The sequence below is a fragment of the Nomascus leucogenys genome, chromosome 3, assembly GCF_006542625.1.
Source record: "Nomascus leucogenys isolate Asia chromosome 3, Asia_NLE_v1, whole genome shotgun sequence".
Lineage (NCBI taxonomy): Eukaryota > Metazoa > Chordata > Mammalia > Primates > Hylobatidae > Nomascus > Nomascus leucogenys.
In genome coordinates this window covers 111,991,026-112,005,103 of record NC_044383.1, presented here as the reverse complement: position 1 = coordinate 112,005,103, position 14,078 = coordinate 111,991,026, and the positions used below count along the sequence as shown (strand labels likewise).

At 43.4% G+C, this 14,078-nt stretch overlaps 1 protein-coding gene and 1 pseudogene across 1 annotated transcript; both read right to left on the bottom strand.

Annotated features, from left to right (window-relative positions):
- Nucleotides 1–396: 396 nt before the first annotated feature.
- Nucleotides 397–12,137, bottom strand: HEY2 (hes related family bHLH transcription factor with YRPW motif 2). Its single transcript, XM_003255663.3, has 5 exons — nucleotides 11,845–12,137; nucleotides 9,831–9,909; nucleotides 9,620–9,703; nucleotides 7,163–7,244; nucleotides 397–2,549 (listed from the first exon to the last, which is right to left on the bottom strand). Exons 1-5 carry the CDS (start codon nucleotides 11,925–11,927, stop codon nucleotides 1,864–1,866), a joined length of 1,014 nt encoding a protein of 337 aa, XP_003255711.1. The 5' UTR covers nucleotides 11,928–12,137; the 3' UTR covers nucleotides 397–1,863.
- Nucleotides 3,597–3,692, bottom strand: LOC115834616 (annotated as a pseudogene).
- Nucleotides 12,138–14,078: the final 1,941 nt, after the last annotated feature.

Here is a 14,078-nt window from a genome sequence, read left to right as displayed (position 1 = left end):
ATGCCTATCATGTATGTATGTGATGTTTTTAAAATACTCTACAAATGTTTTTGAATTACAACATATATGACATGTTCTAGCTTATTGTCCTGTATTTGGTATACCATGTGGAAGTCTTGAACTTGCACTTTCCCAAGAACTGTAGTTAAGAATAAAAGGCAGAGGAAACTGATTATTTCTTGCCTCCAAGTATCTTACTGCCTATGCTTAGTTTACAAGCTCGGATAAATGTTATTTTCAGGCAAGCTGTGAATTATATCAAATGATTTTGAAAGACATAAAGAAAAGCCATAGCTTGGATTGTTAGTAAATAAAGACCTCTTGAAATTCATGTCGACTTTCCACATAGAAAGTGGAAGAAAACTTTTCTGCGAAGCAACTCATCCACATAAAAAATAGTCAAAAAGGACTTCATTTAATTAGTGATATGTAAAGACTCTTGCATAGAAAAAGGTTACAAAGTAATGCAAAAAAGACTAGGTACAGTAATTTTAAAACAAATATTTAAAAGTATAATTTTGCATAATGTTTAACATTCTCATAATGTTTATTGCTTTCTCCACACAGTAGAGAAATGAAGTGCATAATACATGCTGTGTCTCTTATCTTTTAAACATAAACTCTCACGTGCTTGATTTCAGCATATTAAGAGATTATTTTGTCATTAAACGAAATCGAAAAAACAAAACCACAACCCCATTACATAGCACTAGTTTAGGCATGGGCAAAAATAACTTATGTACATCCCATTGCATACATTCATCTTGCTTTGGGATCAAATGCAATCACTAACTTGACAAAGAGCTTTAAAAATTGTAGCTTTTCTCTTCCCAGTGCTCCCTCCTTGCTTCATCACCTCCAGAAATGTAACTTCTCCCAAAGGGTGACAAGAATAGATGTTGCATTATTAGGAGAAAATGAAGAGGATAAATATATAAAAATAGTCCTAATGAAACTGAATAAGTTAAACCAAACTCCTACCAGAAACTGGAGAGTTTTCAAGTTGGCATGAATTAAATAGCCTCTGGTGGGCACATGGTAGGCAACTGCTCATAGGTGCACTTTATAAATGTAAGGTTTATATAAAGAAGCACCATATTTTGAGCCATCCAAAAAAAAGTGCCTGGGGGCTTGCAGGCAGAGCAGAAATGCTTGTTAATCTGAGAACTGATGAAATAATTGCTTATACCAATGCACTGCTAAATGTCACCTCTTGGCATGTCTGTACAAAAAAGGCAAACTAACATAAAACTAGATCTTTCCACTTGAAAATTATTTTCAGCAGTCATTTTGACCAATAAAACCTGTTAGTTTCAGCAGAGTACTCTTCTCTGGCATGGTATTAAAATGTCTGCAGCCTATTGCAAGACTTCTGTCCCTTTCCTTTCTTAACCTGTCCTCCACACTCGTCTTCCCTTGTGCAATGTTATATATCCAGAAGAAAACTTCCTAAGCTCAGGCACTTATGAAACAGGACTCTCTCACTCTCTCTATATATACGTATGTCCCATCTAGTCTCAAGAGAATTCAGTCAGGGCATTTTACTTCCCCAATTCAGACATGCTGATGCACTGCTGGATGGTACGGTCCATATATTTTCCAGGAAACTTCTAAATGGTAACAAGTGTGAAGTTTTCAAAAGTTGCTGATGTCAGCTACCGAGCTGCCTTAAACCAAACAAAAAAGGGAGAGAGAAAAAAGAGAATACCACATTTCCACTCGTGAGGTTTGTGTCTCAAATAGCTTTATTGTTCCTTTGTGGATCTGTCGGCATCTGTATGGCTACCTTCAGGGTGCAGAGGTTTTAAGCTGACTCTGAAATGGAGGACATTCAGTTACTATTGCAAGAAGTTCAAGAAAAATTTAAAAAGCTCCAACTTCTGTCCCCCAGGGTCGGTAAGGTTTACTGTTTGTTCCACTGCTGGTCTGCTGAGGACTGGACGTGGCTGATACTGACAAGGGCGGGCTGATGGCTGTGGCCGCGGCCACTGCTGCTGCTGCGTTTGGGGGGAGCATGGGGAATGCCCCCGCGAAGGACAGAGGGAAGCTGTGTGCAGCCGCAGTGGCTGCTGCGGCTGCGGCGTGGACGGTGGCAGAGAGGGACAAGAGAGAGGTGGAGAGAGGTGGCACGCAGGGGGCGACGCTGCCCGTGGATGGCATTCGGAGGGCTGAATCCGCGTGGGCAAACGTGGCCGTGAGGAGAGCAGAGCCGTGGGCAGGAGGCACTTCTGAAGTTGTGGAGAGGCGACAAGGGGTTGACTCTGAGGCATGGAGGCCGTTGGGCTGGAGCAGGGCTGCGGGCAGGTGGTGGAAGGCGGCGGCCCAGTGATGCGGGTGGAGCGGATGATGGTGGTGGGCCATGGAGGATGTCATGGCCGCCGCCTCCCGCTGGGTGGCGCAAGTGCTGAGATGAGACACAAGCCGCACTCGCAGTGGATCCGAGGAGTCCAGGCCTTCCACGGAGCTCAGGTACCGCGCAACTTCTGTTAGGCACTCCCGGAATCCTATGCTCATGAAGTCCATGGCAAGAGCGTGTGCGTCAAAGTAGCCTAAAAGTGGGTTTGAGCAAAGTAGGGAACAGGAGAGAGATGGGGGTAAGGTAGGGGTGAGAAAATGGTATAGTTAAAAATAACCACCCACTGATGTTCCACTCTGTCCTTCAGAAGACTGAAGTGGAACGATAATCCTTTCTGGAAATATTGCCAGCTATTCATGGTTTTAATTTTTTGCAGAAGTTAAGAAAGTATACTTTGCCACTCACATGTGTGACAACTCTGGCAATGCAATATGCTACAGTTGTTCTTGCAGCGAAATATCACAGTGGGGACAAAAATTAAGAACATCCGCGTTTCAAACACTTCCAGAGAAAGAAATGGGGTCTCCCCCTTGGTACTGTGGGATAGTGAAATTCCCCAGGAAACTTTTTCATGGAAATACAGAGTTCCAGTCTGTCTGTCTCTGTCACATGAGTTGGAGATTAAAGGGCTTATCTGAAACATCTTTACTCTCTTGGCATTTTAACAGAGATGCCAAGTGCATCTTAGCAGCTTGAGGACTTTAGAAATGTGCTAGAATCACAATAAATTCATAACTGCTTCTTGACTAACAATGTTTTTTATCAACAAAGTGAAACCATCTTGTCATAACTTTGTATAAAAAATTTAACGAAAACAAAATGAGTTTTTAAAAAAAAATTTGGTTTCTTACTTGAGGATCTTATTTTTCTGTCAGTAATATAAGGCTAAGTTCCTAATATGAAAATACTATATGTTAACACCTAGTTTTTCTGAAATTCAAATATATGTCCTTACATTTTTCTAGCATACACCCAAGAAAAAAATGTATATTAATTTTGTCAGTGTATATGCATGTACTCCTATACCTATGGTTACTACCATAAAAATGGCTAGAGCTTGGTCACATTTATCAGAGTCTCTGTCTGAAGATAATACATTGGAATAGAAAATAATAATGTCTAATTATTGGAGTGCCCATGTAGGGCACAATAATAATCAGACATTTGGGGAAATGTTGCCCACTTTGAATGAGTGATGTCTGGTATATACAAACAGATTATTTTTCATTTATGACTTTTTAAAAAGTAATTTCCAAATCAAAAGTTTGGTCTATTCATTTTGGGGATGTGTATATACATACTACACTTGATCTTAGCCAAAAGGCTGAGAAGTGATTAGGGGATGTGCATATACATGAATAAGAAATATCACATTCAAACAAGGTTATTTATTTATTTATCTTTGAGACAGGGTCTCACTCTGTCATCCAGGCTGGAGTGCAGTGGCCCGATCACAGCTCACTGCAGGCTCCATCTCCCGGGTTTAAGGGATCTTCCTGCCTCAGCCTCCTGAGTAGCTTGGACTACAGGCATGTGCCACCACGCTTGGCTAATCTGTTTGACTTTTAGTACAGACAAGATCTCACTATGTTGCTCAGACTGGTCTATAACTCCTGAACTCAAGCAATCCTTCTGCCTCGGCTTCCCGAAGTGCTGGGATTACAGGTGTGAGCCACCACACCCAGCAGTTATTTTTATCTAAAGCATTTACATTATCTATGTTTTTGCTGATCAAAGCATTACCTGTTTATTCATCAGCTATTAAAAATTTGACTATCTTAATCTGTAATCAAAGAACTTTGGAGATAGTAGTCACATATATTAGAGTCCTAAAGCTAAACTTCCAACGATTTGGAAGTCCCCAAAAGATATTTGTGGCAAATATATACACTACTAAAACAGAAACAACAGTACAAAGCTGATACCAAGAGAATATATATCATGAAATATGGAAGATCAGCAGCAAAAATAGTTATCATCCCAGGACTCTGACATAGTTAACAAACAGAGCCTCTTGGATTAGGATGAAAAGCTATTCCTGAAGAAGAGGTATTCTTGGAAAGATTTCACATTTTGGTCCTCAGGGTTCTGTAGGGCTTTGCAGACTTCTGACTCCCATGAGAGAAAGACGGCGGTAATGAATAGAATAGACAGAGTCCAGAAATCCAGAGGGATTTCGAAACTTAGGTTATTCTACTAAATCCTCTCTAGATACTATTGTCATACCAAGACAGCCTATAAAGAATGAACTAACAGAATTGGAGCCTCAAGAGCTTCTAAGAATTTTCATTACTGGTCATGAAGTAATTGAAATTTGTGGTTTGCCTGCTATGTTGTCATATATGGCTGAGCTCTCTGTTGTATGTTAAAGGAATATAAATTATGCAATTCCTATCCCATTGTGGACTTCAGAGGGAAATGATGATAAGTAGCTCCCTTTTGTGAATGGATCTTGGGCCAACAGTAACATACATGTCCATACCACTCCCTCTATGCCAGCACTATTCTATCGGCCTTAAGTGAATTAACTTGTAACAGCCTTATGAGTTATATAGTATAGATAATACAACTGTCCTCTTTTTACAGATGATAAAACTGGACCAGCTCCCAGGGGGTCAGCAATTTACCCAAAGTCACAGAGCTAATCAATGGCAGAACCAGGATTTGAAATCAGGCAATCCAGCTACAGATGCGACGTCCTTCACCACTGCACTATGAGGCAGTTGGTATTCTTTTACAATGTTAACCCAAACGGCCAGCTCCCATCTTTTTTTAATTTTTTAATTTTTTTTGAGATGGAGTTTCACTCTTGTTGCCCAGGCTGGAGTGCAATGGCACGATCTCGGCTCACCACAACCTCTGCCTCCGGGTTCAAGCAATTCTCCTGCCTCAGCCTCCTGAGTAGCTGGGATTACAGGCATGCACCACCATGCCCAGCTAATTTTGTATTTTTAGTAGAAACGGGATTTCTCCATGTTGGTCAGGCTGGTCTCAAACTCTGGACCTCAGGTGATCCGCCCACCTTGGCCTCCCAAAGTACTGGGATTACAGGCATGAGCCACCACGCCGGGCCGCCAGCTCCCTTCTTGAAGGCCATTCTCCAGTGCAACGACCTCTTCAATGACCTGACAGTCAGGCGACGTGTATGGAGCCTACTTGGAAATATCTGTTCACAAACTATTCTGGGACAAATTTTAGGACTGTCCAGGTGGCCAAGAATAGCAACCAAGATGGAACTTAGTTTTTATAACAAAGCCTAAGAACAATATTACTCTTTAGAAGTACAGCTCATGCCAAATATTTGAAACCCCGATAAGAAAACTTAGACTTGTGGCTAACAATGCTAAGGGAAGTAAAGCAATCAAACAAATTTTCTTGTAGCATGACTAATTCAATCAGTGTCCTAACACCCTGAGGTAGCAGTTGTAGAGACAGAATCATGGAGCTGCAGGGGCCTTTGGCACTCATGCTGCTAGTGTAGCCCTCAAAGTGCAGCCCAGACTTTTTTCTTAGGTCAGAGGCACAGCAGTGGTCAAGCTAGGCTGGATCATTGGCTTCTGTGATTTAATCCAGTTATCTTTTCTATTATGTAAGAATGTTTGCATTTCATGCCATCATTCAGGATGGTTCCTTGAGAAGGTACAATCTGGGAAAAGTCAACCCATTGGGGCTTCTCTGTACAATGGTTACCCTCCCTCCCTACTAGACACAGGAAAAAGATGGTTAAGATCAGGGCTGATGTTCTAGAGATCCTCAATGGTATGGCCATACAGGAGTTCAATATTGGTAACAGTTGCTTCCCTCCAATGTCCTGCCTCTGCCCTGATCTAGGACCCATATACTGTGTAGTAAAAGGTTAATGCTGAGCACAGGGAGGCCTCCAGGATTTAGTTGGAGCCCTTAAATCCTTCTGATACCTTCTCCTTATTCAGTTGTTAAATATACTGAATAACACCTTTGGCTAAGGTGAATATCAAAGGATTCTTTGAAGGATGAAAAAGATTCAGAGGGACAAAATCAAGTCTGAGTTGTGATGTGTAAGTGGGATAATAAAATCTGAGTGAACTAGGATCTCAAGGCTGTTTTTAGCATGAGATGAGAGATCCTCTCTCACCACCTCGACAATTCCTAAGTCACTATCCAGTACAGAGGACACATCTCTAGGGCCCTGGACCTGGAGTGCCTGCTTCTGTTTGCTTTCCCCAAGAATGACTCTGCTCCATTAATGGCTTCTAGTGTAGAGACTTCCTACCTGCACTTCAACTGTTCTGTTTGGTCTAAATTCAAGACCAAGCAAAATCTGAAAACAATAATGAAAATAACTCGAGTCACTTCCTTTGGAATAGCTGAATTATTTTCAGTCTTAGTCTTCATTTAATGAAGACGGAGGAGGAGAAGAAGTAGGAAGAAAGAAGCAGAAGGAGGAGAAAAGGGTTGCCTCTAACCTCCTGTTTATGTTTGGATGTTTGTGTGTTTGTTTTTTGTTCTTTCTGTACAGATTCCAGCATGCGCTTCTTAAGTCCTAAACAAATCTCTGACCAGGCTGCTGTGAATGAAGCTTTACTCCCACAGTATTATGAAAGCAAACACAAGCCCAGGGTCAAGTGCTTCTTTTGTTCCAGAAGTTCTTTCCCACGAGTTCAATCCTGCCATTAGCATTGATTTCCACGGCTTTAATCTGGGGCCTCCTATCTCAGCTTGTTAAAGAACTGTTCAGCTATGACTTCCTTACAATATTACGGGGAATAACATGAAAAGAGAAAGGTAAAAAAGGCAAAAAAAAAAAAAATGAAGTCATCTACTTACCTTTACCCCCTGTTGCCTGAAGCATCTTCAAATGATCCACTGTCATTTGCAATATTTCAGCTTTTTCTAACTTTGCAGATCCCTTCATAAATAAATAAATAAATTATCATATGTCCTACAGAAACTAATTTGAAACATTATACACTGAATTTAGCATTATGGCTTCAATTTCCCTCTCACTAGACAATACAATTCCAACTTTTATTTTTTCACAGAAAACTTCGAATTCTTTCCAAACTTTACATGAAAGCACTAATTAATGTCATACCTAATGACAAGTAGTTGCCATTTTAACTTTTAAAGTCTAAAAGAAACTAGAATAAATGACTTTTTAAAATCATAAGAATAATTATTCTCCTAAGATCACCACAGCAAAACGATTTCAGTTGTGAAAATCTCAAACTTTGCATTCAATCTGTATCTTGGTTAATAATATGTTTTATTATGGGGCATCAATAGTCTTCTATAAATCCAAAGTCTAGAGGAGTTGCATAACAACTCCAGAAGATAAGGAGATAGGATTTTAGCAATTGATTGTTAAATATTTTTAAACTAGAAAACTCCAATAAGTCCTTTCACAGGCCTACTAAGTCCTGAAATAAGGTATTCACACTAGAACAATATAATTGGATCTGCATTTCAAGCAGATCCAAAAATTTTAAAAAGGAAGACTTTTAAGGTTTTCTTCCCCAATAATTACCAGCAGGTGTCACTGTGAATTTCTAAGCTCACAAACAAGAAGCAATAATTTACTGCTTACTTAGGAAGCATCATAAATGCTTAAGGATTTTTGAACCTTTTAAAATAGTTCTTAATAAAATTGTCTTGCAAATATATTTTTATGTCCCTGCTTTCAGAATAAGAAAACCTCTGGTAACCAATTGAAATACAAATGTGCCATTTCCAACTGTCTCGGGGACTGTGGGTGGCTTCTCATTTCCTGGAAGAGCTAAATAATTACCAATATGTTCTCTTTTTTTCTTTTTTAAGGACACTAAGGTTTATTTCAGGTCCCTATGCTTTACTTGTTTTGTAAAAATTATCAGCACCACGTACAGTGAGAGTGCCAGAGTTACTTAACTGCTCTAAAGAACACTTTTCTAATCATATTGTGACAGGGCCAACTCACTAGGGTTGGTAGCCAAGCTCTGCAAATGGGAAAGCTTGTGTTTATGGTAACTAACTGCCAAACAACTGACGTTTGCTTTTAAGGTTTAAGTCAACATTTAAGAAAAAAAAAATCTAACGAACCAAGAAAAAAAAATCAAACAGACTTCTCCTCATAACTGCAGACATTTCAGGACTCTCAAATTTTAAAAACATCGATTACTGACATTTTCACTTGAAGCCTATTGGCACTGGAAATGCTACTAATCAAAACTACAATTTCCACATTATTTTTAGTTTATCAAACACAGTCTCTGCATATAGATTGGGTGTCTTTTTTGTCTTAAAAATGTATAATCAGTAGCATATTATGTTTTGCATTTGGTCAGTGTTTAATTTTTCCATGAAAATGGTACAAGTAGATTCAGTAAAGTCACTAATAATTGAAACTGCACTTTCTGGATAATTTCCAAGGACTTCGTAGGGCTTGTTTTATAATGTTTGCAGATTCATGAAGTAAACAAACAAAATGGAATAAACAAACAACTGTTGTCTTATTGGAATTAAATTGAAAGTATTTTCAACAAGGACATGCTGCCATATCCTTTGAAAGATGCTCTTAGAAATCTGTGTCATTAACCATTGCGGCAGGGGGAGAGCCATGACTTCTAAAACCACAAAAGATTTAAACATTTGGCTTTGTGCTTTTCTAAGTGTGCAAAATCTTTTTCTTTCTTTCTTTCTTTTTTGGTAAAGGAATAGGTGAACTATGAAAAGGGGCATTTATGATTAATTTCATTTTTACCAAACTTCTAAAAAGATGCCCCAAATTAAATGGCATTCTACCAACCCCCAGGGATTAGAAATGAAAGCAAATGGCTTGGTAAATAAATTTTATTGGTATTATCATTTAGGAAATAGAGCTAGAGATGTTACTTCTTGGGCTCTGATTGTTTTCTAATTAAAAAGATTACATTATAAAAAAATTTTGAGAAAAAAATGTTGTTTTTTTTTTTGAAGGATATGGTATACAGCACAGTTTTAAATAAAACCACTACTGGTATTCGTAGAAAGAACAGAGAAAGCATGAACACTGTTGCCCTTAAGGGGAAAATAAGCTCAAGAATGGAAATGTTTTTCAACTTCATGATGGATTATGTTTTTAATAGTTTTGCCACAACAAAGCATTTTATTGAAATAGCTGCTCTGTGCCAGATCAGGGCACATACACCATTATTTTAATGAGCTTTAACAAGAACCCACATTCCCAGATGAGCGAATCAGATTGTTTGAGCTTTTTTTTGGGGGGGTGAGGGTGGGTGGGGGGATTCTGGGGAGGGGATAGCTTACTTGTTTTTCAAAAGCAGTTGGCACAAGTCTTCTCAACTCAGATAAACTGTTATTTATCCGATCCCGACGCCTTTTCTCTATAATCTATCCAAAAGAAGCAAACAACAAAAGTTTATGAATTCACAAATGATAAAATTACTCAAATGAGAAAATGTAACTGTTACACATTAGTATGAGTTACATGAAATAAAAAGGGGGAAAAATCACATACCCCTCTCCTTTTCTTTCTTGCCATAATCTGAGATGTTGTTGTTGGAGAATTCAATCTAATCACAGAGCTAGTACTTTGCCTATGAAATAAGAAGAGTATGTCAGGTGCTGCATTAACATAACAATAGTTTCTTCTGGGTACTTGTGGCACCCATTAAATATTAAGTGTGATTCCACAGTTCGAGTCTGTGTTATTTTATTCTTAGTTCTTGTTTCACTCTTAACAGACTTTGCTTTCAGCCCGGCTGTCCCTTTTCAGGTAAAAATTACGCCTTAATTTGTAATCCAGATGCTAACCCATTGGCCAAAATGTCCCAGAATTTTTACTTGAAAGTCTCCCAGTGAAATAATTACAGGCAGTTAGGCTGAGAAGTTAGATATTAGCATTTCCTAGTTCCACTCATATATTTTAAAGTCAACTAATTTCAAATAGCTTTCCTTTTCCCTCCTGTCAGGCACACTGAACAAAATAATGTCACTTTTTCAAATCAGGGTTATGTTAAGCACCACTATCAAACAGATGTGCAGTCGTCATACGTCAAACTCTTGTCTCTAGTTGCAAACTTTAAAATAAATAGAAGTTATCTTACTGTTTCAAAACTTCAGTTAGTCATATATTGCAACAGGAAAAAATTGGCAAACTTGATGTTTTGCATACTAATCTTCCAAAAATATGCCCTAAATATGCCACTGATAGGAAAATTAAAACTCATTACTTGGTGAATGTTTTACTTTGAAAATGAAACTGTAGGTGTGTCTCAGACTTTAGTCTAAGCTTAAATCTCCAGAAGCTGCAATTCACCTTGGATTTACTAATGAAAATATATTTTTATATTGAAAGTTCAATCAAAGTATTATTTGGTCACACAATTTTTACAATCCTTTTAGTTTGTATCGGTTTCTTTTCATAATTCATGGATACTACGCTTCTTTGTGTTCTCAAATTCCCCAGGTTCCTGTTATTTGTTCTCTTTCATTTTAGAAATGCTGCACACACCAGGTTGCTATTACCTCACCTTCTCACTTCTGGATCTTATTTCTGAATTACCTGTCCCCCTCATTTTCACTCCTTCTTTACGGGTTTCACCTTTCACATGATAGCTTCTGTTTTTCAGACCTCATTTTTAAAGACGGCACAACAACACTTTAATGATTAGATACTTAAACCGTTGGTTTCGTGTAAATATCTTTGCTCTTGCAGATTTTAGCTTTGCTTTGTATGTATTAGAATAACAATATGAAAGAAAACCAGTTTTCCAAAGGTAGCAAGAATTTCCCTCTTTGAGTGACAGCTGCAGATAAATAATTAAGGTGCTTCTGGGGATGCCAATTAGAAGCAATTATCATTTGACCCGCCTTGGCTCTAAAATGCCTCGGTAATCTCCCTCTGTCACAGGAAAGTGGAGGTCTGGCTTCTGTGATTACGACGCCGATCTCTTCCAGACTTGAGAACAAGCAGTCAAAGAAATGATGCCCTTTCCGATGCTTACATCTGTCACTCACTCTTGCATTAGCCAAGTCACAGGCGGTCAATCTGCAAAGTTCAACCTACTTAGCCTTGACATCGCAGGTTGCTTTAATTCCTCCAAAAATCAAGTTGTGATTTTGGTATCTCTAAAAATCAAAAATCAAATTGTTTTTATTTTCTCCTGATCTATTTTGAAAGTGCCCTCAAATACGGTTTCAGTGGCTGGGACATCGCCTGTCGCCCAGACGCTGCCGTTCGCGCGCCCAACTGTGACAGCCAGGACCCTCCCTCGGCAACTCCTGCGCTCTGCCTTTCAGTGGCGTCTCCCATCCTGGCCACTCCATCCCTACGGTGAAAATCCACATCCCTTGCCCCATCCCAACTCAACGCTCTGCGAGCGCCCACCACTCAAACTTTCTCAGGCAAAACTTTCTCCCTCCACCCAGATGCTGCGGAGACGAGCCTTCGGATTTTCAGGGAGCCACGCGTGCACAAAGCTACCCCAAACTCCCGAGCTGCGGGCCGCTCCCGCGGAGCCCGCGCTCACCCCGAGTAATTGTTCTCGCTCCCCACGTCGATGGTCTCGTCCATGTCGCTCTCGGAGGTCGTCTCCTCGCAGGGGCGCTTCATCCCGGCGAAGACCGCGCGTGGCGCGGCCCGGCCGGAAGCTCGGACGCCGAGCGGGGCGCAGCACCCTGGCGCCCGCCTCCTCCCTCCCCGGGCCTGGGCAGGCGCGGCTCCGGCGGCGGCGCGATCTGCTCCTAGCGGCTCTTTCCCACGCCGCAACTCTGCTGGGCCGCAAGAGCCGGCGCCGGCCACGCCCCCCCCAGCGGGTGGGGCCAACTCACCCGCCCCCGCGCACCGGCCCAGGCCGCCCGCCCGGCACCGCCCCCTCGCTGGTCGGCGTGGCCCGCGATTGGCTGGGCCAGGGGGCGGGGCCGCGCTCGCCAATGCCCGCCGCAAGGCTCCGGCCGAGGCGTGGGAACGCGGCCGCGGACCTGGTACCCCAGCGCAGCGAGCTGGCGGGGAGCAGCCAGGGCGAGAGTGAGCGCAATCTTGCTAACCCCTGCGGAGGGAGCGCGCAGGCGTCAACGCGGGCGCGGCGGGGGCGGGCCCTGGACCTTGGGTTTCGGCCCTCCTCCGCGCCCCGCGGTCTCGCGGGCGAAGTTTCAGTCCTGAGTGTAAAGAATAACCCCGAGCGCGTGGCTAAGTGCGAGCAGCCGCGTGTGACGTCGGGAGGCGCCTCGGCTCCTCGGCCGCCCCTCTCGGTGGTCCACTGTCTGGACTCAAACTGCTGACTGGCTGACCCGAGCGGTCACATTTGCCCTCTGGGGCTTTTGAAAACCTTAAATCAAAATTGCTTTTGAATCTGACACTCCTGAGGCTACTTCCGCTGCCTCGGGGCTGTTTCATATAAGGACGCGAGTTTTCCCAATCAGGTCGGTCGGCCACGTTACGATTTCCAATTTGCAATCAGTTACTTCCATTGGGTCTTCGGCCCCCAGGGACTGTGGATCGTAGACCCCGCGGAGAAGCCCGTGGACTGGAGCTGTGTCAGCTCTGATGGTAGGAAAGACTAGACCAATGACGCGGGCATTTCAGGACATAATCGTATATTTTCAAGTTCGAGTTTTTCGGGCTTGGATTATCCAGATAATTGCCTCCAGTCTCCCTCCAGTCCCCCTGGTGTATGCACTCGCAGCCGCAGTGTTAGAGTCCGGGACGTGAAGATTGGCGCTTGGAAATTAGATTTGGTTTCTAAAGTATGAATTCGTGTCCAACACAGTTCGTGCCTTGGACAACGTGGGTTGTATAAAATTCAAGCTGTGTGTTCAAAACATGTTTTCTAGCTGCTGGTTCTCTCCAAGTTATGTAGGACTTTTGAACTGGCCACCCCGCTGTGCATCTGCGAGGGCAGGGACTGAGCGAGACCCAGCCAGGGGCGCCGGGGGCGCCGGGGTCCGCTCGCCCGCTCCGGCGCGGCGGTGCCAGGAGACCGGCGGCGGCTGGGTTGGGGTCCAGCCGGAAACCACACGTTGGCAGGGCCGCTTGGTCAGTAGTGGAGAGAGCCTCTGAGAAAGGGCCGTCTGTCCATCCCCACAGCCCTCCGTCACGGACGGATTCATAGCTTCCTGGGGACCGGCCCAGGGCGTCCCTTTGACAAGCCCGGCGTGGGGCGGGGAGAAGAGGAAAGGACGCGACTGGAAAAGACGGGACCCTGGCGGGGTTTGGCCCAGGGGAGAGCAGGAAGGAGGCCGGTCGGCGCGGATTACCTGCGGCCAGCGTGCTAAGCCCTTATTAGAACAGAAAGTCCTTTCCCCCTACACTCTCATCTCTTTTGCGTGGTCCCCACCGCCATGCCTTCAATAACCGTGTGAATAGAAACTCGAATCGTTCCATCTTGGCTTCTGAAACTTAACCCCAGGCAAAGCACACACTCGGCGGGGCCAGGTGGGGCTGGATGGGGTCCGCGCCCGACTGCGGGGCCGCGGGGGTCGGTGAACCCCAGCTCCCCTGTCGGCCTCAGGGCGGGTGCTGGGTCGGCGCGGGGTTCGGGGCCTCCGGTCGGCTGCACGAGGGCGGGCCAGGACCCAGACCCTTTCCCCACTGCCGCCCCGCAATCCAGCGGGTGACGAGCCTGACGCGCGCTGGTCGCCTACCACCTCCCGGCCCGAGCGCCCTGGGCCAGTACCTCCCGGCCGCAGGTGAACGCGCCGCGGCCCGCCAGGCGCAAGCTCAACCGTCACAACTTTCCGTGAGGGCTGCACGTTTTTCTGAATT

Bases quoted from the DNA above. Each gene is read 5' to 3' on its own strand.
- HEY2 (XM_003255663.3), bottom strand. From the start codon at position 11,927: ATGAAGCGCCCCTGCGAGGAGACGACCTCCGAGAGCGACATGGACGAG. The intron at 9,704-9,830 runs GTATGTGATTTT...TCTTTTGGATAG, and splicing joins CAAGAAAGAAAAGGAGAGGG to ATTATAGAGAAAAGGCGTCG. The intron at 7,245-9,619 runs GTAAGCTATCCC...TTATTTATGAAG, and splicing joins CAACTGCTTTTGAAAAACAA to GGATCTGCAAAGTTAGAAAA.